The sequence below is a fragment of the Gamsiella multidivaricata genome (assembly GCF_025024155.1).
Source record: "Gamsiella multidivaricata strain RSA 2152 chromosome Unknown BC939scaffold_35, whole genome shotgun sequence".
NCBI lineage: Eukaryota > Fungi > Mortierellomycota > Mortierellomycetes > Mortierellales > Mortierellaceae > Gamsiella > Gamsiella multidivaricata.
Genome location: NW_026251743.1, coordinates 315,094 through 341,442, shown reverse-complemented (window position 1 = coordinate 341,442; position 26,349 = coordinate 315,094). Strand labels below are relative to the sequence as shown.

The window sequence follows — 26,349 nt, the reverse complement described above, 5'->3', positions numbered from 1 at the left end:
TAAAGATGCCAGGCTCAGCGACGACTTCATGCTGCTGTGCGCTCGCTCAACTTCATGAATCGGCTGCGTACTAGCTGTAGAGTATGCTGAGACCCAAGGCCAAGTTCAGTGCTAGCAAGGGTTAGAGTCTTGAAAGATACGAATGTGCCTCGGATTTTGAGCGTCTGGGATGCTGCGTCCGTTGTGGATCTTGCGTCCGCCTTGGATCCAGAACCATTACTCCCGAAGTCGCAAATGATTCGAAAAAAGAAGTGTTGAACGATAGGAGCAAGTACGCTGATGGACTGACAGCGAGGTAGGGCTTTTGAGTTGCGTTCTAAGCGGTGGTAGGCGCGACTTGACGGTTATCTGGCGTGTATCAATTAGAATTAATGGCTGCAGTTATATTGTTGCGCTTGGAGATAGTTCTTTTACAGTTGTATGGAGTAAGGAAACTCCCAATCTGAATGCTCGAATAATTTGTGTTCCACACTGAATACAAGGGTCTAACGCACAACTACGCACACTGTAGCGAGTGATCAGCACAACGGTCTTCTTGTTCAACTGGGGCCATAATTCATTATTGATATATCTAAGCAAAAGGGTACCTGTAGCGAGTGATCAGCACAACGGTCTTCTTGTTCAACTGGAACAAGGAACAAAAGACCGCTGGCTTCGATCCTCCTTTTATACAGGCACAACCCCAAAACCTAATATCAAATCCTGCGTACCCTCGGTGGCTGCTGGCCAACAATATCGGTCGACAAACAGTGAAGTGTGCCATATCAAAATACACCGGTCGAAAAGTATGATTATTAACGTATAGAAAATGGACAGGTTAACAAGGGACGCGCCCAAAATAGCACAATCCAATTAATCCTTTCATCGAACTCGTCTTCCTTCTTCATTAACGACATAAAGAAAAAAGGAACATCGCTGCAATCCAGTACAAGAAGCGTTCAAGGATGAACCAATCTCAATCAACTGCATCCTCGCATGGAGGAGCGTCCAAGTCGTCCTCGTCCTCGTCCTCGCATGAGCGCCAGCCAGCACAGCGCAATAATCAAAGCACCCTGGCTTCCATGTTGTTACAGCCGCCCATCAGATATCCCGAAGTACATCATTCGCCAATTGCAGGGATGCCTAGTCACCCCCCTCCCTCAATCTTTATCAGGACCAGCTCTCCAGGCCCAACACTGCAACGGCAAGAGCTCCAACAACCCACCAACCATAACGTTTCACGACAATTGAACAACGCAAACCAGAGCACCGGAAATGGAGTCCTGTTCGGAGAACCAGCGGATAATACTTCAACTGCCTACAACTCAATATCCAGCTCTATCGCAAGTGCGCCTTCTCGGTCTGGGCGATCCAACTCAGTCCCAAGCACTGAGGATACAGGCCATCAGCACATGCAGGATTCCAAATTAGATTACAGTTTGCGCTGGCATCGGCGCCTCTCCCTTCAGACTGACGCATCAACCGAATCGAGTATATCGTCGAATGACAGCTTCATCGCCAACTCCTCTGCACGATCAACACTGAATCCAGCAACAACCTCGACTCTTTTGGGCCCCGCCAAAGTGCTGTCCTTAGGCGCTACACAGGCCGCGGTTCCCCCATCGATTCTATCGTCGCTTCTAAAGACCCTTCCACAGCGGGAAAAGGAGTTTATCACACCAAACACCCAACGTCGACCAGGCGCCAGTAGATCGTCGTCCGGTTACACACATATGAACTCTTTTCATATGCACCCAGCATCGAAGCAGCAAAACCACTCTCAACAAGAGTCACACCATGACAATCCATACAGGGCACCTTCACACACCAATAGCTCTGCTTTTGTACCACCTAAGGTGGCCGGGTACGACTTTCGAAGAGGGTCACAGGCAGGAAACATGGGCTTGATGATGGGCACACGGATATCGGACGAGCTGCCTGTCACTGGAAAGTTGCACCAATCTAGGATCTTGCTACAGCATGAGCACCGGATCCTTAAACGGCTAGAGATTATCGACTCAGAATTCGATCCGAAAGGCGTCCCACGTTCACAGGGCGCTGAGCCGCCAACAATAGAGACAGAGATTGAAGGGAGCACAATATCTTCAGCAGGACTCGTGGAGGGAGAAAAATACTTCAACAGGATCGTCGAGGATTTTGTGGACTTGGAGCAACCTGAAATATCTTTACTTATCATGCGACGACTGGGGCCGAACTTGCTTTCCTCATATCATCACCGGTTTCTAGGCTTGGACGAAACGGATGGTCACCAAAGCCTAGAGCACCCTGCTAAGCGACTTGTAGGATCTCCTTTTCCTGATGTTTATGCATTTCTGGTGTTTTGCTTAAAGGCCGCGTGTGTATTGGAGGCGTTGCAGCGATCGAACATGGCGCACCTCGCTCTTTGCCCCACTGCGTTTCATTGGGCGCCTCCTGACACAGACATCACTGGCCCCGTCCTTTCCAAGACGGACGGAAGACAGAAACAGGTCTCCACCAGTATACCCCAGCCAAACCCATCTTCGTTATATCACGTTGCAGACTCTACAGCAGTCGACAGCTCTGTACAACAACATGGTCAGGATACTGAGTCAGTTATACAGAGCGACAACCCATCTCTATCCGAAATAGATCTGAATAAGACGAGGCTACGGCTATTCGACTTTACGCACTCCAAGATTCTGAGCCACGAGAGAGCAAGGGCGCCCAACAACATCTTTGAGTGGCAGATTCCAGGCTATTTAGAGTATCATCTACAGTACTTGGCACCGGAGCAGACAGGTCGAGCAGAGACTTGGATGGACCACAGGACGGATATCTACGGATTAGGTACAACTCTGTTCTCGCTACTGACGATGCAGTTTCCGAACCGAGGGAACGACAGTGTCCAGATCCTGCAAGGTAACATCCCTCGGACCTTAGCATTATCAATGCTGCCTCAGATCCGCTGAAGCTGAAAATACTCACTATTTGTGCGATTGAAATAGGTGTCCTGTCTATCGATCTTCCACCTCTGGGAATGTTCAGGCCGGATATGCCCCCGATAATCGACGACATACTACGAAAGATGACGCGGAAGGTACTGCGGTGAACAGTATTTCATGATCCGCATTGGAGTAGCCCTATGCGTACTCTGCAGAAAAAATCTCTTATCTCCTATTCTTTGAATGCAATAGCAACCAAGCCAGAGATATCAAAATGCATTTGGTTTTAAGCAGGACATTCTTAGGTGCCTCAATGAACTACACAGGACCGGCACTGTAGGTGCTGTTTAAGATCATTTGCAATATTCGGCTTATCAGCTTTATGGTCTCTTCATTTCTAACCCCATACATCTCTATTCTTTCTCTAGATCAAATCGTTTCCACTCGGCAAATATGACATCTCCTGCCAGTTCGTGCTGCCGAATACTGTCTTTGGGCGTCATGTCGAGCAGCAGATGATATCCGCCGCCATCTCACAGGCAGCTAGCGCCTGTAAGCATTCACTCAATAACGATAGCCCCTACACCTGTTCCTCGGAAGACGACAATGTAGATGTGAGGCCCACAACATTCAATGACTCGGACCATTACGTTTTCGAGGACGACATCGTCTCTCTGCAAAGACAGGCATGCTCCAAAATCCCTCTTTCATCAAAGACACTGCTCAGGACACCAAAACCGTTCGATGGTGGTAAATCTGTACCCAGAGGATCAGAGGCCACTGATTCTGTGGTGCGAGCAATCTTTGTCAGCGGTCCATCTGGCGTTGGAAAGTAGGTATTTGTGACCAACTATGTATATGGGGCTTCATTACATTAACAGTAGTGCTAACGCAACTATCCCAAACTCCATGCTCCATATAGAACGGTCCTTATCAGAGGAATGGCCATGGTTGCCCGCAATTCTGGCCTCTTTGCGGGAGGTGTCTTCGAAGCGGAGGGATCCGAGCCGTACTCTGCCATCATTTCATGCATCCAGAGCGTCCTGCAGCAACTCCTGACTCAGCATACAGAAGCTTTGGCGTCCTTGGTGGTTGCGATCCGGACGGCATTTGGTCCCAATTCTGGAATTGGGATTGTTTGCGACCTTGTGCCAGAACTGAAATACTTCTTCAGAGGCTCGGAGATGTCCAAGAGCAAAGACGTTCCACTGACACATTCTATCGCCAGGTTCCATGCCTTAATTCTAAAGCTGATCAGGGTCATATCGACGCATTTCTTCATGACATGGCTGATCGACGACATCCATTACGCAGACGAAAACTCGATCGCCTTGTTGGCCACCTTAGTCAACGTCAGCAAACGGCTGCCCATTGTATTGATCATGACACATCGGGATACTGTCGACTGTTTAATCAAGGTAAAGCAGATATTGGGCGGCAGAAATGTTACAGGAGCCTATCACACAGGAAGCTATGAACCGTCCAGCAGCATGCACCATGACCCTTTGGTGCATGAGATATCGGACCTGAGCCGGACTGCGAGTACCTCTTCGCCTATGACTCAGGCGGCAGCTATTAGGACTGCCCGCCTGCCACTAGTGGTACGCGGAGGTGGAGGAGTAAGATTCATTCGACTACTCAACCCTACATTGGAGGCCATTCAAGAGTTTTTGGGGGTGCTTCTTCATCGCAGTGTGGCAGATGTGCTCCCTCTTGCGATAGTACTCCACCAAAAATCATGGCTCACGATTCGGCAGTTGGTACTAGAATTGCACAGGAATCGAACGATTTATTTCGACCACACCAAAAGAGTCTGGGATTGGGAGTCGTGTCCAGAAACATTGGCAGACGTGGTGAGAAAGCTCACCGGGGAGGAGTATGCATTTCTGGAGAGTAGGTTCAGAGCACTGGATTGCGATACCAAGAAGACACTCATCTGTGCAGCAATTTGTGGCTCTGTTTTCACCATACACGACTTGCAACATCTAGCCTCCACAGCGTATGTATGGATAGGACGCGGACCAAATCAAAACCTACCACCGGAACAGCAGAACTACGCGCCGGAGACCATCGTGCCTGACTCGAACAATGGAAGCAGTGCCATGGCTGGATTACAATCGGCATTGAGTGAGGGTATTCTCGTTTACACTTCGATCACAGACGTCTTGCGATGGCATCACAACGTCATGCGGAGGGTTGCGCTTGGGTTGTTGGAAGGCACGGACGAGAAGGAGCGACTCCATTACGAAATGGTCAAGATCTTGGTTCGATCGCCGGGACAGGAGTTCAGGGCCGCCACTCATTTGTTGCAATGCATTGATCTTGCCAAGAAAAAAATTACCCCAGGCTTGGAAGAGCGTGAGGCAAAGGAAAAGCCGTACTGGGTCCCTGTGGCGGATGAAGCTGACCAGACTCGGCCAGCCGAGCTGGACGCCCGGATTTTACGGGCCATTCTCACTTTGGCAGGCGAAAGGTCCCAAAAGACCGGAGCTCAAGACAAGGCAATGGAATATTGGGATGCTGCGATGCTGCTTCTACCCAATAATTGCTGGGATCCATATGAGCAGGAGGACGCTACTGCAGGCACTGACGATACTCGCGATGGACAGAGCAATGTGCGCATGGAGAGCAAGCCTGAGGCAGAGAGTATGTCCGGGAAGTTGGCTCTTTACCAAGAAGCACTCAAGCTGCATATGCAGTGCATCGAAGCTCAAAGATGGCTCGAAAATTTCGACCGGGCCATGGAGATTGGCGATGGCGTGCTAGCCGAGATCACGGATCCGATTGACCGCGCGCGCGTGTATCAGCATCAGATCGAGTTGTTTGTCTGGGCTTATAGTCGGCCAGAGCAGGCAACCATCCTCGCGATCCGATGTTTGCAAGAGCTTGGATTGTCCAAGGACGTGTCGTTCTGTCCTACGCAGCAGGAAATTCGAGAGCTCTACAACTGGACACATTTCATGCTGATGGATCATATGGCAGAGCTGGAGGCTGAATATCCCAAACAGTGCACAGATTTAAGGATCATTGCTATGATGGAGGTGCTATCGACAGCCAAGTAAGCGACTCGCACCATTCACCTGAGACTTCTAAAGGATGCTAAATTCCAAGTTGTGTATGTATTTTCCTAGCATTTATTGAAAATGTCTTTCCTTCATGCTACTAGTGCTACATTGTACTACAATAACGTTCCTTTCTTGGCTGCCGGCATTGCTCAGGCGATTAAGCTAGTATGTGAAAACGGTATCACAAATAGTGCTGGGCGCGCGATAGTCTCGTTTGCTCTCACGCATGCCACATGGCACGGCTGCCTTGACAAAGTCTACGAGCTCGGGAAGTAAGATATACTTTATTGCAGTCAAGGATTTTAGTGAAGATCAAAGGGTCAGGTTTGGACACTATTGCTAATACCTAGCAAATCTCTTTAGATTGGCCTGCAAGCTGTGCAAGGACAATCACCATGTGAAGCTCCTTTTTAACCTGACTGTCCAACAATGGGGCGATCACGTCGCTAACTCAATACCTGCACTAGAGGAAATCCTTCAGGATGCGGACTTGGCTTGTGATCGGCTCTTTCATACAGCGGGAATGATACACGTCTCGATGATGCGAATCTTGCTAGGAAGAGTGCATCTTCGCGACTGTATGGCTGCCACAATGGACCTTATCGCCAAGCACACCGCATTTGGGCCCAAGTCGCATGGCGTAGAAGTCATACACGGGAGTCTACAGCTCATCAAATGCCTGAAAGGAGAAACACACTCAAACAACCCGGAGACGATCTTTGACGACAATGAATTCGCCGAATCGAAAATACATGGAAAACGAGACAAGGCTCTGGTGATGGTCCATAATAACAACATGTATTTAGTGCTCAAGGTCGTGGCAGCCTTCGTGTTCGGCCACTACGCGTACATCAACAAGGTGACGACTACATGGCACGACGACCCCAAATCGATGATGAACTTTGATGGGTCCTGGATATCACACTGGATTTTTACAGTCATTGGGTTGACGCTGGTGAACCTACTTCGGAATGAGAAAGACCCGGAGGCTCAGAAGAAAATGCGGAGTCGGCTCCTATCAATCCGCGATAAGATGGCGATACACGCAGCAAAATATCCAACAAATCATGCGGCAATGTTCCATTTACTAGAGGCGGAGATTGCAGACCAGGCGCCTGAGGATGGTACGAGAGACTTGGAAAGTGTGCTGTTGTTGTATGAGAAGGCCATTGCTTATGCGACCGAAGGTGACTTCCCATTGCACCAGTGTTTCGCGTTCGAGCTGGCAGCCAAGTGTCATCTTAGGCATGGACTTGTCACGAGTGCAAGATGTCTGATGGCGAACGCTTGCAAGGGCTATCAGAACTGGGGTGCGCGCGGGAAGGTTCTCTGGTTCCACAAGGTTTATCCCCAGATGTTTGGGTCCCTGCCAGACGCCGAACTTATAGTGCCAGCACGAGGACTGTTCTATCGTCCCAACGAAGCAGATTCCTACCTACCAATTTATCCCTTGACCTCCAGTGGACCAGCAGGATCGGGAACTCTTATTGCAGCCACTTTGCCGCCTGCGAACGGAACTTCTTCCTGGCTCAGTAGTAGTCCGAAGACGATGTATAGCCCCAGTAACTATGGAAACGATGCTGTCTCGGCGGCCGCGACAGCTATGGCAGAGTCATGCATGGTGTCGAGTGTTTTGGCTGGAAGTGCTTCTTCTGTAAACCTATCCACTGGTTCACTTCATCAACTGCAAAGCAACTCATTGGCCTCGCCGCAATCTCCGGAGATGGATAGCACAGACTTGGATGTCCTCGATTTCTCGTCTGTCATCGAAGCTATGCAAGTTATCGCAAGTGAGATCGACCTGGATCTGCTGCTGGTCAAGTCCTTAGGTGTACTCAACCAGAGCGTTGGAGCCAAGCGTTGTTGTGTGATGATATCCAAGGACCAGGATCTTGTCCTTGCAGCCTCTCAGGGCGCTATGGGGCGGTGTGAAGCCGTGAACCCGCCGATGAAAGTAAGCAAGTGTAGTTCATTATTCCACGGAATCATTAACTATGTGGTCAATACCTCAGCGCTATGCCTGCTCACCAACGCCAAGGACGACCCCCGATTCTGCGCAGACGACTATTTGAAGCGTCGTGCAGACCTCAAGACTGTTCTCTGCGCCCCTATCCTGCATAAGGCAGGCATGGTTGGAGTGCTATATATGGAAGACTTTCCTGAGCGTGCTTTTGCGAACAAGCGGATGTTAGTCATGAACCTACTGGTGCAGCAGCTCGGCATCTCGATCACCAACGCCTTGCTTTATCAGTCGGTCCTGCGGTCGGAAACGAAACTCAACGGGCTGTTAGAGAATATGCCATGCGGCATAGCACTCTGGGACGCGACCGCCGAAAACTGTCAGTACATCAATTCAAGCTGGAGAGACATGACGGGCTTCACTGTGGATGAAATTATGGACTCAGGATGGGAAATCTTGACGCACAAGGATGAGGTTACGATATACGCGCAACATTGGCATGAGCGCGTTCAAGCAGGCGTACCCTGTCAATGGTGAGGTGAACGGTAGTGACTGCAGTTGTATGATGGCCACAGCCACCATCAAGTCTTTCTCATTTACAATTGACCGTACATTTAGGGAGAGTCGTTATAAACTGAAGGACGGATCGTTTCGCTGGGCGATCGTGCGGATGTTGCCGATCAAGTCTCCGCCAGATAATAAGATCATCCAATGGCTTACGGTAACGATCGATATTGATGATCAGAGACGCGCCGTGCAGCTCAAATCCAACTTTTTGGCCAACATGAGCCATGAATTGCGAACGTAAGTTATTACCCGTCTTTGCTCTAGACCTAGGAGCAGGGAATGTATGGGTTATAAAGACTAGCCCCATTTTTATTCACTCTTTTCTATCGGTACTGTCTTTGTAGACCCTTTTCTGGGATTTTAGGGATGCTGTCTCTGTTGCGGGACTCAAGTGGGTTGTCACATGAGCAGTTTGAATTCGTGGATATGGCCAAAGCTTCCTGCGAGATGCTTATCCGGATTGTGGACGACCTGCTCAACTTTAGCAAGTTGGAGGCGGATAAGGTCACATTGGAGCACATCCCTCTTTGCTTTGAGGAGATCCTTGGAGGTAATCACAGCGTTGCGAGAGCGCAATATTGCGCCTATCTCCTCCTTCTTCCATACTAATGGTACTCTTGTCATTATTCATTCCCGTGGTTTTTTTCACTATAGATGTTTGTGATTTGCTGGTTCCTCTCGCCTCCCGTAAGGGACTGGAACTTATCATCCTTTTTGACGATGCTCTCCCATTGATCTTAATTGGCGATCCCGACAGGATAAAGCAGATCTTGATGAATCTTATCGGCAACGCCATCAAGTTCTCAAGCACAGGCAACGTCGTCGTTGAGTTCTGGCACGAGAGGATCAGGCGTGAAGATATTATTCGATATAAGAACGAAAAGTCCTCACAGAACGTGCTCGCTCTTCTCGCAGGAAAGAAAACGCATAGGCAGCAACACGACATTGAAGTTGACGATTTAAAGCTGGGGGACGAAATTACGTTGCACTGCACTGTCAAGGATCAGGGAATCGGCATGACACCCGAGGAGCAAAAGATGTTATTTGTCTCCTTCCAACAAACGGATAACGGCACAACTCGCAAATATGGTGGTACGGGTCTTGGACTCTCAATTTGCTCACAGCTGATTGCTCACATGCAGGGCAAGATCACGGTGGAGTCCGAGAAAGGCAAAGGCGCAACGTTCGCCTTCACGGCAAAGCTGAGGACGGATACTGTGTATGACGAGGAGCAGAGTCCAGCGGAAGCTGCGAGACTCAAGGAGTGTAGTATGATCCTAACCGCACGACTGGAGGCGATCAAGCAAAAGACCGTTTTGATCCTGTCACCGAACCGTCAGCTACGGCAGCAGATCGTCAGGACGCTCAAGGGGACCATTTGCGCCGAATACGATACTATGGCATCTGCGCTGGCCAGTGGAGCGATCATGATGACCGAGGAATCTATTGGTTCAAACCAGCCTGACAACATGAGTATCGATAATTCAGAGCACCATATGGGGGCGGCTTCGCGTGATCAAAATGCAGCCGGGATGTCGTGGGGCGGTATATCCACTATTCATAGCCTGACACAGTTTGATTTTATCTTGATCGACCATGTCCTGGACTCTGCGGAGCTTGACCGCATCTATCCCTCGCCAGCTGTTGCATTTGTGTTGCTCTTGGCTCCTACGACTGAAACTCTTCGATGGATCCTCCCGCCGGCGACACGGAAGTCGCGCACGGAGTCGGAGGAACCCGAGTCTGCACAAGTTGACATTGGAGGTCGAGGGAGAATCTGCCGCCCTCTGGAGGTGGATTGTGCACCAGGGAAGACCGCGGGTCGGGTCCAGAGGATCACTCATGAGATGAGTGCCCAGCAGAACCACGCTGCCCTAGCTAACATTGCTGGAAGTGCCGTCGTTTCCGAGGCTACCATCGCGAACAAGCCTGCCAGCGTACCTTCGCAGCTGTTCAAGAAGCGGAAGTCGCGGGGCCAAATTACAGTAGCGCGACCCATCCCCCATTCAGCTGACACGAGTAGCAATGGCGTTCCAAGGCTGGAAACCACTACATTCCAGGTATACCGGATGATCAAGCCTGTGAGACGGATGAAGTTGTTACAGATACTGTACAACGCACTCAATCAGCATGGCCAGACGAGAAAGAACTCGGTGACATCGGATGTAGGACGGCATGTCGTGCGCGATGGTGAGCATGTTGGACAAGATGGGCAAAGCTTTGATTACGATAATGGCCAGGAGAATGATAGACGACGGCGACACTCCTTAGATAGAGCTACGTCTCTTTCAACGTCATCGTCCCCATCTACATTCTCATCGTACTCTGAATCGCCTCAAAGACGGTCAGCTTCGCCCATGTCGACTTCGTCCTCGTCCGAGCCGTCTTCATCGCTGAAGCGGAGACGAGATCAAGCAACTCTGGATATATTGACGGGTGGAGAACTGAAAAGACGTTACAAAACGACCCTGAGCGACCCTGAGCTGCCAACTCTTTTGGATGAGACAATGGACTCTTTGGATCCTGTCGCGGAGAAGGAACCTCTGCGGAATCTGGGACTGAGTGGCACCCTGATCGGGGTACATGATGGTAACATGCCTAGACGTGCCCGTAACAACGATGCGCTGACGCTGCTCTTGACCTCGGAGCAACGGGAAAGCTGTCGCGGAAAGAACGTTTTAGTCGCTGAAGACGATTTTGTATCACAAAAGATTTTGGAGAAGTAAGTACCATGTTATCTGAACACGATTCATTTGTAATATATGAATTTGGAGCTAACGTATCTTATCGTCTGTAGACAACTGTCTAAGTTAGGGATGAATGTCTTTATCGCTAACAATGGTCAGGAAGCTGTTGACGAATGGCTTTCTGTCGAACTTGGACACTACGCCATCGCGATCTTTGACCATGTAAGTTTTGTTGAGTCTGTTTTTTTTTGTAAGCAAGGCACGGTTTTGTCACTCATGTGGGGAGGACGGATATATCCTGCATAATATTTACGAGGCTACTCAATGATTCTGCTATAGCACATGCCTATCATGGACGGACTGGCAGCAACCCGGAAGGTGCGCGCATTTGAAGCTGAATTTGCACAGGACCAGAAAAATGGTGATCAACTGCTGCGTATTCCGATTGTCGGACTCAGTGCTGATATTCAACAATCAACAAAAGAGGTACGCTTCATACTCTTAACCAGCCCTGCAACCATTCATTAATGACACTCTCTGACATTGCTCTCTCTTTCTGGCTCATTTTTTTTAAAAAAAAAAAAACGTTGTTGGCAGTCATGTATCAAAGCAGGCATGGACGAGTACATGACCAAACCGCTGCTCACCAAGGGACTTGCGCTGCTGATCCAGCATTACTGCTGCAACTAGTGCTATTGTGGCAAAATTACTGCTAATCCATCTTCATAGACATCACTATTGAACCTGGGTTTGAAGAAACGACATCTTTTAAACATGAGCTATGATGGGACGCATTTTTCAATGGCATCGCATGTTGTTACACAAATGCGCACGAACCAATTATTATATGGCTGGTACCTTGGGGAGTGCCCTTAAGTATATATAAATTTACCGGGACGAAAGTCTCAGAGAATATCATTCCAGTTGCATATGCATTGTGTAATGCAGATTGTCTCTCTATTACAAGGGGCAACAGCCAATTCATCGCATAGCTATCCTGCCCGGCGTCATATTGGGTCGTCAAAATGGAAGCAAAGGAGCGCCCCCGTGTTTCTTCAATTTGTATTCCAATTCCTGCGCTGGCCAATCGAGAACACTTCCAGTACGGTAGTCTAATATGCCTACTTAACGCTTAATCTATCCATGATACCAACTGGGCGTCTTCGCCGCTCTCTTGCCCCATTTCCCTTATCAACATGCCGTGTTGAAACTCACCCGGCTCCAGTGAGGAGTAGAATCGATCCTTTTTCAGTGATCAAGTACGAAATGACTTCGTCGCTGTTGTCATCAGCTCGCGAATAATAGTTTCTATTCTAGGCGACTTGTTACGTTTGCAAGTGAAAGGGAGCCACTTGATACGATACTCGTCTTTCTTGGTGACCCAGTACTTTTTGCTGCTATAACAGACCCTAAATACGGGGCAGAATCGAATGCATATTCCTCTGAGCAACATGCCGTAGCTTTTTTCCCACTTTTGTTATTCCAGCGTCTACATTGCCTCCTAGCATCTCAGCTATTGGATTTTGCTCTATCGGAGCCATCTATTTCGTCTTTGAAAAAGAAGAACGAAGAATCTCCCTCACTGGCTCATTAATCTGAAGCCAATTGTTATTGAATCCATCGACTTCGCCCTGCATATCATTCTCACTTAAACATCCCAACCTAGCACGAGCAGCACCCATACCACTAGACATACTCGCATTAGGGCCCTTGTCGCAATTAATATCCCTCAAGCACATACGCCTCCAGCTATTCTATCAAAATTCACAGACAACAGCAGCAAAGACTTTTCTTTAAGCCAGCCAAGGCATCTACAATTTCAACAGGTACAACACGTATGTACTACACTGTCAACGAAAGGTCCACGTCTATGAGTACATCTTACACTGCTAATATGGTTCTTTGTTGCAGTTTAACCCTATACAGTTATTGCTTTCGGGAAATGGGCAAAGACAAGTCAGCGTGCACGATCGATGCTACCCACCTCCCGAGGGACAAGATGAAGAAGAACAAAAAGATTAAAATCGTCGCGAATCCTTTCTTGGGCCCGAGCAACGCTCTGAATCATCGGCAGTCCACACTGCCAGCCAGACCTTTTCACATGAATTCATTCTCGGAAAGTCGTGTTCTCTTTAACTTGAAGAGCACCAGGAAGCATGAGACAGATAATGATGATGGCAATGACAATAGTAGCGAGGATAATGACGAGGAACGGGTTATACAGGCGAGACGGGGCGCGTTGGCCGTTCTTGACCCAACCAACAAAGACTCAGGAACCGAAAAGTTCAAAGCGCTGAGAATCAATTCATACCAAAACACAAACACGATCCCGAACCAACAATCGGCGCCGTACCAGCCGCCGTCGCTGCATCATGAGCAGCAGTTATTTGGCCTGGAACATGACCAAGATTTGGTTTCTATCAGCACATACACGCCTCCGTCGCCTGTCTACCCTGAACATCACATCGAGGACCGAGGATACTGGTCAACTATGAGTCAATCTACCCAGAAACCAAACCTTGTATCATCGCACTTGCCGGCACCTTCGGTTATCTCAGCGAGCGAACCCTCGCAGGATTGCGACCAATACTCTACCGGAGTAACAGTCGCACCTTCTTGTCGATCCTATCTACTCTATATGGAGCTGTCTCAACGGAAAACTTCACAAACAAGTAAGATTGACATCGGCATCGACATCGAAAGCAACAACGGAATTGTGGACCACGCCAATACCATGATGGAAAGAGACCTCCGTGGTTTATCGCACGCCTCTTATATCTGGAGCCTCAAGAGAAATACGTTCGTCACGTCTGCTGGACAAGGAAATGGTCGGCAGCGTCAGAGGACCTCACGATCAACACTCAGAACAAAGAGACAGGGACTCGATCCATGGGAGTCAGACAATGATATGCTTATCTATGGAACAGACGATGACGATGATGGCACAGCATCGATTTTTCGCCAAGGAGCGCTATCGTTGAAGGGGAAAGTAGGTGGACGGAGAAGAAGCGAAGACGGGGACGCAGCCTTGATCCATAGGGAACAGGCAGGTTTTATGAGACTAACCGAAAGTAGGACAGAGGATTGGATGATACATCCTCGTACTGCTGCTATACGAGGGACTTTCCGCAAGGCCTATGCGGATATTGTCCCTGTCCCGGGCGAAGCCCAAAGACCTGTCTCTCTTGGTGGCGACTTCACCTCGCTCTCGCTTGCATCATCTCCGGTTTCAGATTCTGTGTCAAGAGAATCTTTGAAAAGTACGGGTCTGTTGCGCACAGGATCTCTGGATTCGTCCTTCTTCAGGCTGAAGAGGAGTACAACAACACCCCTCTCTGCGCTACCAATGATGTTTGAGTTCGTTTCCAGTCAACGAGAAGACAGCAGTCAGAGCAAGAAACTGGCGGAGGAAACCATGCTCCGGATGGTGGATGGATGCGTTAGAGACAACACCTCTGCGCACGATCCAGTTGTGGGACAGGACGAGCGACCTAACTGCCGTTCGAGCGCAACAACCTTTGGGCTATACAGATCGCCCTCGAGTCCGTCTTTAGCGATTCCGCTGTCCTTTTCTTCGTTCCAAGGCCTCATTTCGTCAGCAGTAGCAGGTCTTTCGAGGTCAGCCTCTGTCCCCAGGAATGTGCACTCACCTTCGTTTTTGCCAACAGCATATGTACGGCGATCAAAGACAACAGGGTATGATGGGTATGCACACGGGTTGTGCGAGGCATCGTTCTCGCCAGGATCCAGGCGAAGGGATACTCCGGTGATGATCCCGACGATTGTGATACCACAGCCCCCGATGGACGAACAGGCGGGTCTTTCGGCGACAACGGTTACTTTCTGCCCGAGCTTAGTGTCTTCGTCGTTGACACTGATGACGAGCCATGAACAGGAAGCTGCAATATTTGGGGATTGTGGGGACGAGAGCGATGAAGAGTTTTTGATGTATACACTACATCCAATCAGATCGTCTGCGTATCAACAGCAACAACAGTATGAGCAGCTTGGCGAGGTGCTGAAGGCCCCCCCACCGACCATGTCATTCTACGGGAACCAAGGTAGTGCTCTAGCAATGTCGGCGATGGTTGATACACAGCACGTGCGAGATATCGCTGGCAGCAATGCGTTGTTGAATCGATCGACTACGACAATGTCCACGGATTCGTTGATGGGCCCTCTAAGGGGCACGGACTATATTGGACAATTCGAGCGTGAGCGTGCCCAAGCAAGATATGACGGTGCTTTTAGGTTTAGGGAAGGTGGAATGCCGAGTTTATCGACCGCATCGTTGGCAATGGCCGTTTGCCATGGCACGCCGTCATCCTCTATGAGTGCCTTGCAACGCAAGGCTGGCGTTAAATCCGTGGATACCCTTGACCGATGGCGCGGTAGCGGGAACGAAGAAAAGGGCCTGCGGGAGGCTCGCGAACAGCACCAGCTGGAGCCGTGCGGACTAATGTCAAGGTTGACTTCGAGCAACCTGTTTGGACTTGAGTTCCTGAGACGACACGGTCGACAGTCATCGAGTCAGTCGGACATTTCAGAGAAGTTGATGCATTTACCGGAGCCATCGAGGTTTGAGGGAGTGTGCTCGTGTCGAGGGGTGGTGAATATCACGAGCATGCTGCTGATTATGTGTGGACTGGTGCTACTGGTGCTCGGATACCCGATCGCGACAAGTTTGAAGAAGCAGCGGCTGGCAGAGGAAGAGGCGAATGGGATGAGGGCAGAGATGGGTCAGGTCAAGTTCACGATGGCGAATAGTACGCTGATGAGCGGCGGAGAAGGCGGGAGTGTGGGCGGTGCAATGACGACAGCGACAGCGTATGTGGAGGGTGTGTAGGGGAAAGGGAGGGTACGGGAAAATAAAGTGGTCAGAGTGCTGTTTCGGATTCATTTGCAGGCTGGTTCTCATTGGGCGAAGTTCCGACTCATCTGTAGCCGAAGAATCTGATAGGTCGACGCGTGCGGTGAAGAGAGAACGTGTTCTCCTGCGCACAGTCCAGGGCAGATCTTTCTGTGGGCGACAACGTGGGATGGGATGGGAATAGGGGGTGGTGGGTGCTCCAGAGACAGGGGTGAACACACGCTTAAAATGAATTTGCTATTTGATTGTTTGTGTTACACCACAGACCGGCAGTCTAAATTGCATTGGGATGGGATGGGGTGGGATGGCACAAGTGCACTCTGTGGGTGGAGTAAAAATAGACTATAGATAGACAGACGCTTATGAAAATAATCAAAATCTCGCATCCATCATTCTCCTCCTGCCTCCTCCTCCTCATCCTGCCGCCTCATCATTCTCCTCCTCCTTTCCATCCCCTTCCTTCATCTTTCTCTTGCCCATCCTCACTCCACCGCTTTCTTCATCCAGCAGCAGCATCCTTCGACTCTCTTCATCCCCAGCACACTCATCTCCTTCCTTCCTTCCTTCTTCCCCATCTTTTGCCCCAGCGTGCTCTCTCCCCCACGCCGTCAGGACACCGGTGCCAACTTGCAGTTGCTGCTGGGAATGTCCCAGGTCCAGATTCGGAAGGTCGCCTTCGCTCTCCAACCCACACCCGCACACACTCTCTGAAATTCAACCTTCTCCGCTCTGCACTCCACACATACATCCTCTCTCATTCGCATCCTACGCACTCAAATCCACCTTCTCTTCCCCTCCTTTTCCTCCTTTGAATACAAATCCTCCTACAGCCAGCCACCATGGCAGTAACAGGAAGCGCCTTCCTTGACTTTGTCATCGGGTTTGCTGTTTCGCTTATCGCATCCATCATGAACGCTGCAGGACTTAACCTACTCAAGCTAGACCACGTCAGGAACAGCTCGCTCCCCATGGAGAGACAACGCAACGAGTGTGGACGACCTATGTGGCACATTGGATTATACCTCTACATCGCCAGTCAACTCGCCGGAAGCACAATCGCCCTGAGTAAGTCGCTCTGTATATTTTTGTTTTCTTCTGAAACGCTATCGCTCTCTCTGTCTCTATCGCCTTTTTCTGTCTTATGTAACAGTTTCTAAGGAACCGGATACACAGATCAATGCAGAGACGAGAATGAAGGGAAGGGCAATGTAGGGCCCATGACAAGGAGAAAAAGTTACATCAGCCATCGAAATGGACCAACCCTGTCCTTGTAAAGCGCATATGAACATCGAGGACGCAAGAAACCCCATTGGGATCGTTAACAGACTCAGCAACTATCGATGTCGAGTTATCTTATCATCAACAGCCGATGCAAGCGATCAACAAGAAAATAACGACCTCAGGATTGTTGTCCTTCGACATCAAGCTGAAGGCGATATCGCATTAAAAAAAGGCTTAAAGGCTTGAATCAGACACTTGCTAACCGGTGCATGTGAATTTTTGTCCTGAATAGACTTTTTAAAGACGCAGTGGGTTGCACCGCTCGGCTCCATTGCCCTAGTCTTCAACTTCATCTTTGCTAAAATCCTTGTCGGCACTCAAATCACTCGCAAGGATGTCTACGGAACAATTGTCGTCATGTTATCGGTCGTCTGGATCGTCATCTTTGGCGGCATGAACTCTGGAGGCGACATTGAGGATACGCTGACGCTCACGGATTTAAAGGCACTGTTTGCCAAGACAGTCTTCATCATCTACTTCTCGATCCTGAACACCATCATCTTTGCATTCCTGGCCCTGGGCATGTATGCCTATTGGGCTATATCGCTCGACGACGAGTCGGGCCAGCTCCGGAAGAATATGAAGACCAAGTTGACGAAGCTGCTGGGCACGAATCGCTTTGCGAGAGCCTCAGGATTGACTCTGAATGGAGACGAGGGTCTTGAGGCCGAAGCAAGAGATCTAAGGCTGAAGAAGGTTGTTGCCATGATTATGTCCGCATGCGGAGGACTCTTAGCGAGCGAGACACTGTTGTTAGCAAAAAGCGGTGTCAAATTGATTACTTCGACCTTGGCTGGCCAGAACCAATTTACGGACAACCTCAGTTTTTTTATTCTCTTTGTTCTCGTCTTTACTGCCATCCTTCAGGTAAGTCGACAGTCAGGATACTGTACAGTCCTTTAATAGTCTCTTTTAAATGATCGCGTGGTCCTCACAAACAGCGACTTTTTGTTTTTGCGTGCTAGGTCTATTGTCTGAACACAGGACTGAAGCTTTACGACTCTGTGTTGGTGGTGCCGACTTTTTACGGATTCTACACTGCATTTGGACTCATCAACTCAGCTATCTATCTCGACCAGCTCGGCAGCTATGAGCCATGGGTTCTTCTCCTAGTCCTTATTGGTATCGGGGCTCTCATCTACGGCGTCAAAATGCTGAGCGCCCCAAAACCTGAGCAAACACCCTCCGGAGATCAAATGTCATCGCTTGACATTGCTTATGATGATGATGACGAGAATGCTCATGAGATGGACCTGAGAAGCAAAGGCGCCAAAGCAGGTGGGGTTACAGGAAAAATAGCCCCCAAAATGGGCAGGTTATCGTCGAAAAAGAAGTCTATAACACGACGGAGCCGCCATGGTCTTGGAGCCGACGAAGAGAACGATACCCCGTCGATGTATGGCAGTCACCGTGGCATCCTGGATCCGGACGATATCTCGAGTGAGACTTCCTCGACTGTAGGTGGCATGGGCATGAGGAGCGTCGGGGGGTCATCGACCAGAGGCAGAGGTATGAGTTTTACGAGCAAGTCCAGCTTCCAGTCGGACCCATTCAGGACACCCAAGGATAATCGGTCCATCAATGATGGATTTAGAATCACCCCAGGAAGTCAGAGGGGCTCGATGCGGTTTGAAGCTCATGATGAGGCGCCTACGCATGTGCTGGTTGACACGACAGAGGACTTGAACGATTCTGATGATGAAGGCCATGATGCGCGGGAACGTGAGGGAAGGCGCCAGAGCATGCTCCAGTCATCGCTCAAGATACTGACAATGCACGAAAATCAGGGAGATGCCCAGTCCGGTCAACAGCAGCAGCGTCCTCGGATTGATACAGCGACAGCGCGGGCACAACGGGAATCTGCGAGGCTCTCGATGTCGTCCGGTATGATGTCTCCCAGCCAATTCAAGGCCCATTTAATGGGTACTGCTCAACAACCTAACCAACCAAATGTTCAAAGCGAGGAGAGTGATAAAGTTGGAGCAATCCCTCGCAGCTCAACCTTCACCAACACGTCCACGGCATCTATAACAGGAATGCCAAAAGGCCATTCGGCTCGCTGGTCAACGGGCAGCTCCAAGGTCGACCAGGCCTTTGAAGACCTGAATCCGTTCAAGATCTTGAAGAGTAACCGGGACTCTGTTGGTGGCGGCAGCGGCGATATCGTTACCATGCGCTCTTTACCGAGTTCTGTGTCGGCCTCATTACCTTCGTCTCCGAGACAGCCATCGTCGTCAACAGCGTCTACGGATCAGCGACCAGGTCAGCATGGACGGCAGAACTCGTTTACAGGGTTGCCTTCAGAGTGGGATGTCCCTGAGCGGAAGAAGCGGCACTCAATGCGATTTGGCGAAACAGGACGATCCAACGCTGCATCCGGAGCTCCCCTTTCGACATCAACATCTCCAACTGCGAGCATGGGAACTACTGTAGCGGCGACGACAATGGCTGCAGAAGGAACGGGACCATCGCCACCGACCCCAACAAGAACGTTTTCCACGGGCACATTTTATGTTTCCCCACGTTCATTCTCTCCTGGCGAGAAGACAGTGGTACAGTCGGCGCCCCTGGAGCTGGAGTTCGCGCCTTCGCCTCGGACGTCAAGGATCATGTCCTCGCCAGAGATTCAGTTGGGACCCATGTTTGCTCTGGCAGCAGCAGCGGCCTCTGAAGAGGACTGCAAAGGGCAGTAATGCGTATCAACAGCATCGGCAGCATCAACAACATCGGCGGCATCAACAGAATTGGCAGCATCAACAGCATCATTACTTCACTGGGGCTCAAAATTCGACGCCTCTTCTTGCGTAGGGTCGCGCCCTTTACCTCACATGTATAGAATCCAGCACAGTACATATACACAAAACCAGTTTTGAAAAATATAACAATCTAGACCATCGAACAAGTTATATTCGACCTTTGTCCATTCTCAGAAGGCACCATTCAGTATTACAAATGATGAATGATGGCCCTCTTTTGTGATCCACATATCTATACCATCACCAGTGCCCTGAATCTTTACTCGATATGCTTGCCAATGATCAACTCAAATTCGACATAAAGGACTAGAGGTAGCAAAGCAGCACAATTTTTCCTCCCGCCGTCAAGCCATGATATCCGGCAACCAGACTGACAACTATACCCGTAGCTGCAATGGTGATTATGGGCCCCGTATGACATACATGGAGCTAATTTCAATTCTGGACGAACTGAATGGCTTGTCTTTCACGCGTCTTTACCAAAATTTATGTACCCAAGTTCATACGGGATCAGTGTAGAGATGACTCCCGGGTACCAGGAGCAGAGATCCACGGCAGGAGGCTGCAGGCGCTTGCGTGGAGATTACAAGCGATACAACGCGAGTCTTATAGACTGTGGACACAAGGATGGTTCCTATCCACTAGTGAGCAAGCTATGTAGAGAAACGCATCCAGTCCTTGCTAATAGACAATTGCGACAATATACACGATGGCACACACTGCAAGCGCCGTTTTCTGTCTGATGCTCGGTTTTGTTTATTTGTGCCTGGAGCTGAGACAAAGATAAACGTCAAGGCTGATAGGAGTTCCACATAAGCCAGTCAAGTCCTTTGAAGCGGGTATTACGGAGAATGTGGTTAGATTATATTATAGAATTGTGGAGCCAAGCACAAGGAGACTCAGAAGTAAAGACGAATCAGAAAGAAGTACTACTTTCACACTTCTGCTTCCTGGATAGAGGGAAGGTATAATAATTAAGGAATAAAAGGACAAGTAGTTATCAAAGTCCGAGTTCCAGTCTCGGCTTTGGTCTAGTGATGAGTATTAATGAGCAATGCGCTAATGAACAGAGGATAACAATGGCAACAGCAAAGGAACAAAGAGAGCACAAGTACACAGTGGGTGGTATAGGTGACAAAGAGTGGGGAGTGAGCAGACACAGTTCTACAACTACAGCTGCAGTTGCCCGTGTTATGCTGTGCCTGCCATGGTCAAGCCTGCAATCCAGGGATGGTCCACAACGTCTTCGATCGTAGCACGGCGCTCAGGGCTCTTAGCGAGCATCCAGTTCAATAGATGCAGGCATTCTGGAGATGATTGGACGCGGGGGGAAATGTATGGACCCGAAATGGCCTGCAGAGGATCGTTGAACGGAACTTCACCGTAGAGGATTGTGTAGAGCAGGATGCCCAATGACCAAATCTCGGCAGACTCTGCACGGTACTTCTCACCCTTCAGGATCTCGGGCGACGCATCTACGATATAGGGTCATGAAAGATTGCAGTTAAAATCCACCAAATAAACCAATAGTAAAAAATAAAATGTAAAGCAAGCCTGCAACTTACAATTGATGGTACCATAGAAACGATCAAAAAGTTTTCCGTGTGGCCTGGGGATGATAACAGCGGATCCAAAATCAATCAGCTTGACTTTGAAATCATTATCAATGACAACGTTCTCGTCCTTGATGTCTCTGTGGCAGATTCCCCGCGAGTTGAGGTACTCGACACACTCGACAATCTGCTTGAAAATGATGCGAGCCTGGGACTCTGAAAATTTAGAATGGTGTTCAATACATTCAAACAGATCGCATGATGTTCGACGCACAAGGAGCGAGGGTTTTGGAGGCTCCATATAGAGCTCATTTTCGCTGCTGGAATGGCTGAGACTTATCGAAGAGCTCGAGGTGGATGTGCTCTGGAATGAAGACGACGACACGGAGCTTGAGGTCGATGACGAGCCGGAGAGACGTTGCTGGCTCAATGTAGCATTGCCCATGGCCTCAATCACGGATGTGTTGTTCTTATTCAAAAGAGGGTTGTTTGCCGACCAGGGAGTGCCATGCAGCTCCATAACGAGATAAAAGAACTTTGGGTCCTGGTACGCGTTCAGAAATCCGATAATGTTGCTGTGCTGTACATTACGGAGGACATAAATCTCCATGGGAATGACTCCAAGCTCAGGGTCCTTGGCCCATCCGTGGACGGGCACTTTATCGCGGAAGATGAACTTGACGGCAACCTCCTTGTAGTCGGACATGCGCGTGGCAGAGACAACGAACCCAAAGCCGCCTGATCCGAGCTCATCACCCAGAACGTACTCTGAAAGGAATTCGGGCTGGAGTACGTGGTTCTGAAGTTGCCGCGCAGAGACCGTTAGTTTGTCCTGACCGGCGCTACCATTATCGGTGATGAGGGGTGTGGGTGGTGGTGTGAGAGGCGATCTGAGGGACATGTCTGTGGGCGCTCCTGGGATGAGATGGCCTGTGGACAGCTGAGGCATCCGCTGTGCCGATGAGGGGTCGAATGTTGCGTCTGGGATGGCGGTCATGGTGGCTAAAGCGATGAACGAGTGGGGTTTAGTAAAAGTGGAGAACTGGTCAGAATATATAACGCTCCGTAAAGAAAAAGGATGGGGATGGTCTGTGGGTTGCCTAACTCGCGCGGATTTAAAGTGGACAGGATGTCGCGCACGAACCATCGATCGCCGAACTATAAACTGTAAATGTCGTCTGCTTTGAACCATGGCATCAAAAAACTCAATGCAAGGCAGCACTAGCAGCGCTCTTGCAAAGAAAATCTGCGTACGCACTCAAAAGGGGGCAAGAAAACGTCTGAAGGTAAGGACACATGAAATCCGTGCGTAACCGGGGAGAGGCAAAAAGACATGAGCGTAGGAAGTCATTATGAAGGTAAGCATCCAGGGATGGGAATAAGAGATAGGCAAGGGATGCACATATGAATATGTAAGAAAAAAATCAAATGCGATCGGAGACGGGGCGCCACGCAGTCAAAGCAAGAGCTATCAGTGCCGTCTTCCGCTCCCTTGGTTCTGTCTCTCACAAATCTCTGGGTCCCATCTCGATTTTTTTCTTTTGCTCTCCCTTTGTATCCCCATTTGACTGAGCTTTGTAGGGCGACTAATCAATGAGAGGATGACCAAGCTCAAGAAGGGATACACAGGATAGCAGGAATAGACAAAGCAGAGTAAGTTAAAGTCAGGTGGGCTAGAGCGAAGGTGCAGAAGATGATGGTGAAAACCATGCTTATTCGTCACCTCGGCTTGCTACATCCATCCAGAGATGCCTTTCGTAAGACCGGAGAAAGCAGGAATGAACGAGAAAGGAGAAGAATGTGGAGAGAGAGTGGACGTCGTTCCAACTAGATACGCCCCCGCGAGCGGGCTGACAGCGTTATGTAACCCACTTTTGAGAAAACGCGTAGAGCCCTTTACACATTACATTACGCCGGATAATGGTGTGTACGACGTTGAATGACTTTAGATTATCAAAGAAAGGCATATAAAAATAAGGGAGAGGACGGAAAGAGTCATTATACCTGTTGTTTCTTTTTGTTTGTAAAAGTGCTTGAAGTCCAGGAGACAAGGACGACTGACAGTTTGTGGAGACGTTGGATAGGAATCAGTGAGGGTGTTAGTGCGTCAGCTGTGATCGGCAAAAGGTGCTGTTGTTGATTGGAGTGTATTGATGGCGATAGTGCTTTCGAAGGGCTAAGCGAGCCTGGGCGGTTGAAAGCTGCCGCGCGATTGGGATGTGGACAGATAAAGGAGAGGTATGCTATTCTGGAATGAGGATGCCGGGACGGCTTTGGCGGGGTGCAAACTAAGGATGGTAGTTGACTGGGCGAACTTTTCATCGAGTATGTCGGAAAGGCAAAAGAGTGGTTTGGTTAGCGGAGGGGAATTCAAGTCGGCTGTATTCTGCAGAGACGATCATAGAACTTTGGGCTCCATTCGTACATTGGAGGTAATCGGTCGTAGCAATAAGGAGGGTGGGTGGGTGGAGATATAACGCAGCAATGAGATGAGGAAGAAGAAAGCGAGGGCGAAGAGGGATGGTAGGAGCGAGTGAGACGGATTTGTAGTCGAGGTGCAGGTGATGAGAGACAAAGAAGAAGAAGAAGAGGAAGAGAAGAAGGAGGAGGAGGAGAAGAAGAAGAAATGGAGACGATCAAGAAGGCAAGAGCGACGGGAGGATGGACGCGAGGAAGCGCGAGAGAGCGAAGGCAGAGGCGGTCAGAATGGATGCGGATGGGATGAGGAAATAGCCCGCTCGAAGGAGATATGCTTTTCTGTCTCTCTTTTAAGGAAAGAAGAGACCCAAAATGGGAATCGTGAGGAGGGCAGGAGATGGAGTGAGCGGACACGGAGACAGAGGGAAAGAGAAACTGACGGGCACGCGAGAGGAGGAAGGGGGAGGTTACTCGCCCTCGAATATGAGTACAATGTAATACAATAAATACAGCCGTATCCTATGCTCGTCAATTCACTCACTCTCATTGACAACCTGTCCATGGACTAGATGAGTGTATTTTTATCTTTATTTTCATTCCAAACGAACAGGCACATGCTTGCTCATCCAGTTGGCAGCTGCCATCTCCTCATCGTGCTCCTCTTCCTACTCCTCCTACTTCTTCTCATACCGCTGCTGATGCTGTTGCTGTTACTGCTGCCGTTGCTGTTGTTGCTGCTATTGATGTGCGTATACTGACGAACGGATAACGTTGTAGCATATGTCCTGCACAACTGCAGCACACAAACATGTACAAACACAAACAAACACACAGCACGCAGTATATGCATGTTAAAGATATTGGTAACACATAAACATAAACGCACCTTTTTTTAGGATTGGAGGGAGCACTGACGATCGACAATCGGTCGTGACAACGAAGGCTGTGGGGGAACTGGAATGGGGAGATGGATATTGATCAACACAAGAAAGAATGATGCAAAGGGGGGACTCATTCCTTCATTCTTAATAAAAGAACAAAACACCAAGACAAGCAAGCAGCCAAAAAGCGGGAACCAAGGTGACCAAGACAACCAAGGATCAGGGAGAAGAGCGCAGCTCATGGGAAGCCAGGATGGAACGGCACCAAAGGACATGGGACATTCGAAATAGACGAGGACAGGTGTTCTGTACAGATGTGCGTGAGAGTTCATTGAAGAACTCATTCTCCTGTCAAGAAGATAAGCGTCTGTCCTGTTGCTGAAAAAGAGACCGACCTGCTGGAATTAATTAAGATCTGACACAAGGAGACGGAGGGCAGATATACTCGTAGGACATGCACGATCCATATTTAGGACCCATGCATTTTAAGGCTACGAACGCTGGTAATTGCTCCTTTAAATTAAGGGCAGAGGATGGTACAACAAGAAGCAGCTCCAATACAGCTAGGAGTTACGGGGAAAGAAAATGCATGAAGTCTATTATAACAATGACATGAGTATATTGCGGGAAAAGATGTGAGCAGGAGGCAGATGAACTAAATATTCCCAGGATGCCACACCTGTGGATCTCTCGAGTTAAGGGTCGCGCTTGTCCTGGATGGCAGTATCTGGAAGAGGACCGTTTAACCTAGCTTACAAGGTGATTACGCGGCTTCTGGTACGTCTCCCTGACGAGGAGGACAAGCGCCGGACAGGATAAATCTCGAGACGAACAATATGGAGAGCGATCGAGGAGTTGGTCCGCCACACGACGTCAAGCGAAGGGATCTGGATGCCATCGGCTGAAGAATAATCGAGTGTGGTGTGCAAAGAAAGATTCAAAGATAGATAATGTGCATCTACGTATGCTTTAAGGAGCGATGTGATAACAAGCATGTCAGGCTGTATGTCAGGTCCAGCATAGGGAGGGCAAGCTCATTGAGTGCGAAAAGGGACTTTCATAAAAAGGACGCAGTAAAAAGATGACTGGCGCCCTCGGGATGAGGATCACGGAAAAACGTAAAGAAAAAGCAAGTAGAAGCCGATCGGTAATCGGTTGCGATGCGAGGAGTGTTGGAGACCAAGGCACAAATTAGAATATAGAAGCGAGAAGCGCGGATTGAGAGGTGAGAGGGAAGCGTAGATCTCAGGATTGGCAGCAGTAAGACGCAAATAGAGGTTGTTTAGGTAGAGACCATGGTACAGGGATGACTACAAGGTTCGCGATGCTCACATACAAAGGCTGTGTGACCTTGAAGGCAGTGATCAGGACACACGAAATTAAAGACAGACTATACCGACATTGGTAC

At 49.3% G+C, this 26,349-nt stretch overlaps 4 protein-coding genes across 4 annotated transcripts; 3 read left to right on the top strand and 1 right to left on the bottom strand.

Annotated features, from left to right (window-relative positions):
- The first annotated feature begins 1,896 nt into the window (after positions 1 to 1,896).
- BC939DRAFT_452661 (uncharacterized protein) lies at positions 1,897 to 11,896 on the top strand. The gene is made up of 13 exons (XM_051555832.1): positions 1,897 to 2,880; positions 2,967 to 3,058; positions 3,156 to 3,239; positions 3,332 to 3,735; positions 3,826 to 5,961; positions 6,070 to 6,240; positions 6,332 to 8,461; positions 8,547 to 8,732; positions 8,840 to 9,045; positions 9,150 to 11,217; positions 11,293 to 11,404; positions 11,522 to 11,668; positions 11,780 to 11,896. Exons 1-13 carry the CDS (start codon positions 2,175 to 2,177, stop codon positions 11,870 to 11,872), a joined length of 8,535 nt encoding a protein of 2,844 aa, XP_051411944.1. The 5' UTR covers positions 1,897 to 2,174; the 3' UTR covers positions 11,873 to 11,896.
- An 866-nt stretch (positions 11,897 to 12,762) lies between these two features.
- BC939DRAFT_171408 (uncharacterized protein) lies at positions 12,763 to 16,062 on the top strand. Its single transcript, XM_051550371.1, has 2 exons — positions 12,763 to 13,008; positions 13,094 to 16,062. The coding sequence occupies exon 2, from the start codon at positions 13,125 to 13,127 to the stop codon at positions 16,026 to 16,028; it is 2,904 nt and encodes a 967-aa protein (XP_051411943.1). The 5' UTR covers positions 12,763 to 13,008; positions 13,094 to 13,124; the 3' UTR covers positions 16,029 to 16,062.
- Positions 16,063 to 17,582: 1,520 nt separating this feature from the next.
- On the top strand, positions 17,583 to 18,382 carry BC939DRAFT_377953 (uncharacterized protein; the record flags this gene model as incomplete). The annotated part of the gene is made up of 2 exons (XM_051551703.1): positions 17,583 to 18,200; positions 18,299 to 18,382. Coding segments are annotated over 2 exons (702 nt in total), but the record flags the coding sequence as incomplete, so codon positions are not given.
- Positions 18,383 to 21,280: 2,898 nt separating this feature from the next.
- On the bottom strand, positions 21,281 to 22,543 carry BC939DRAFT_397589 (kinase-like domain-containing protein; the record flags this gene model as incomplete). The annotated part of the gene is made up of 3 exons (XM_051552364.1): positions 21,281 to 21,564; positions 21,655 to 22,006; positions 22,100 to 22,543. 3 exons carry the CDS (start codon positions 22,541 to 22,543, stop codon positions 21,281 to 21,283), a joined length of 1,080 nt encoding a protein of 359 aa, XP_051411941.1.
- Between the last annotated feature and the right edge of the window lie 3,806 nt (positions 22,544 to 26,349).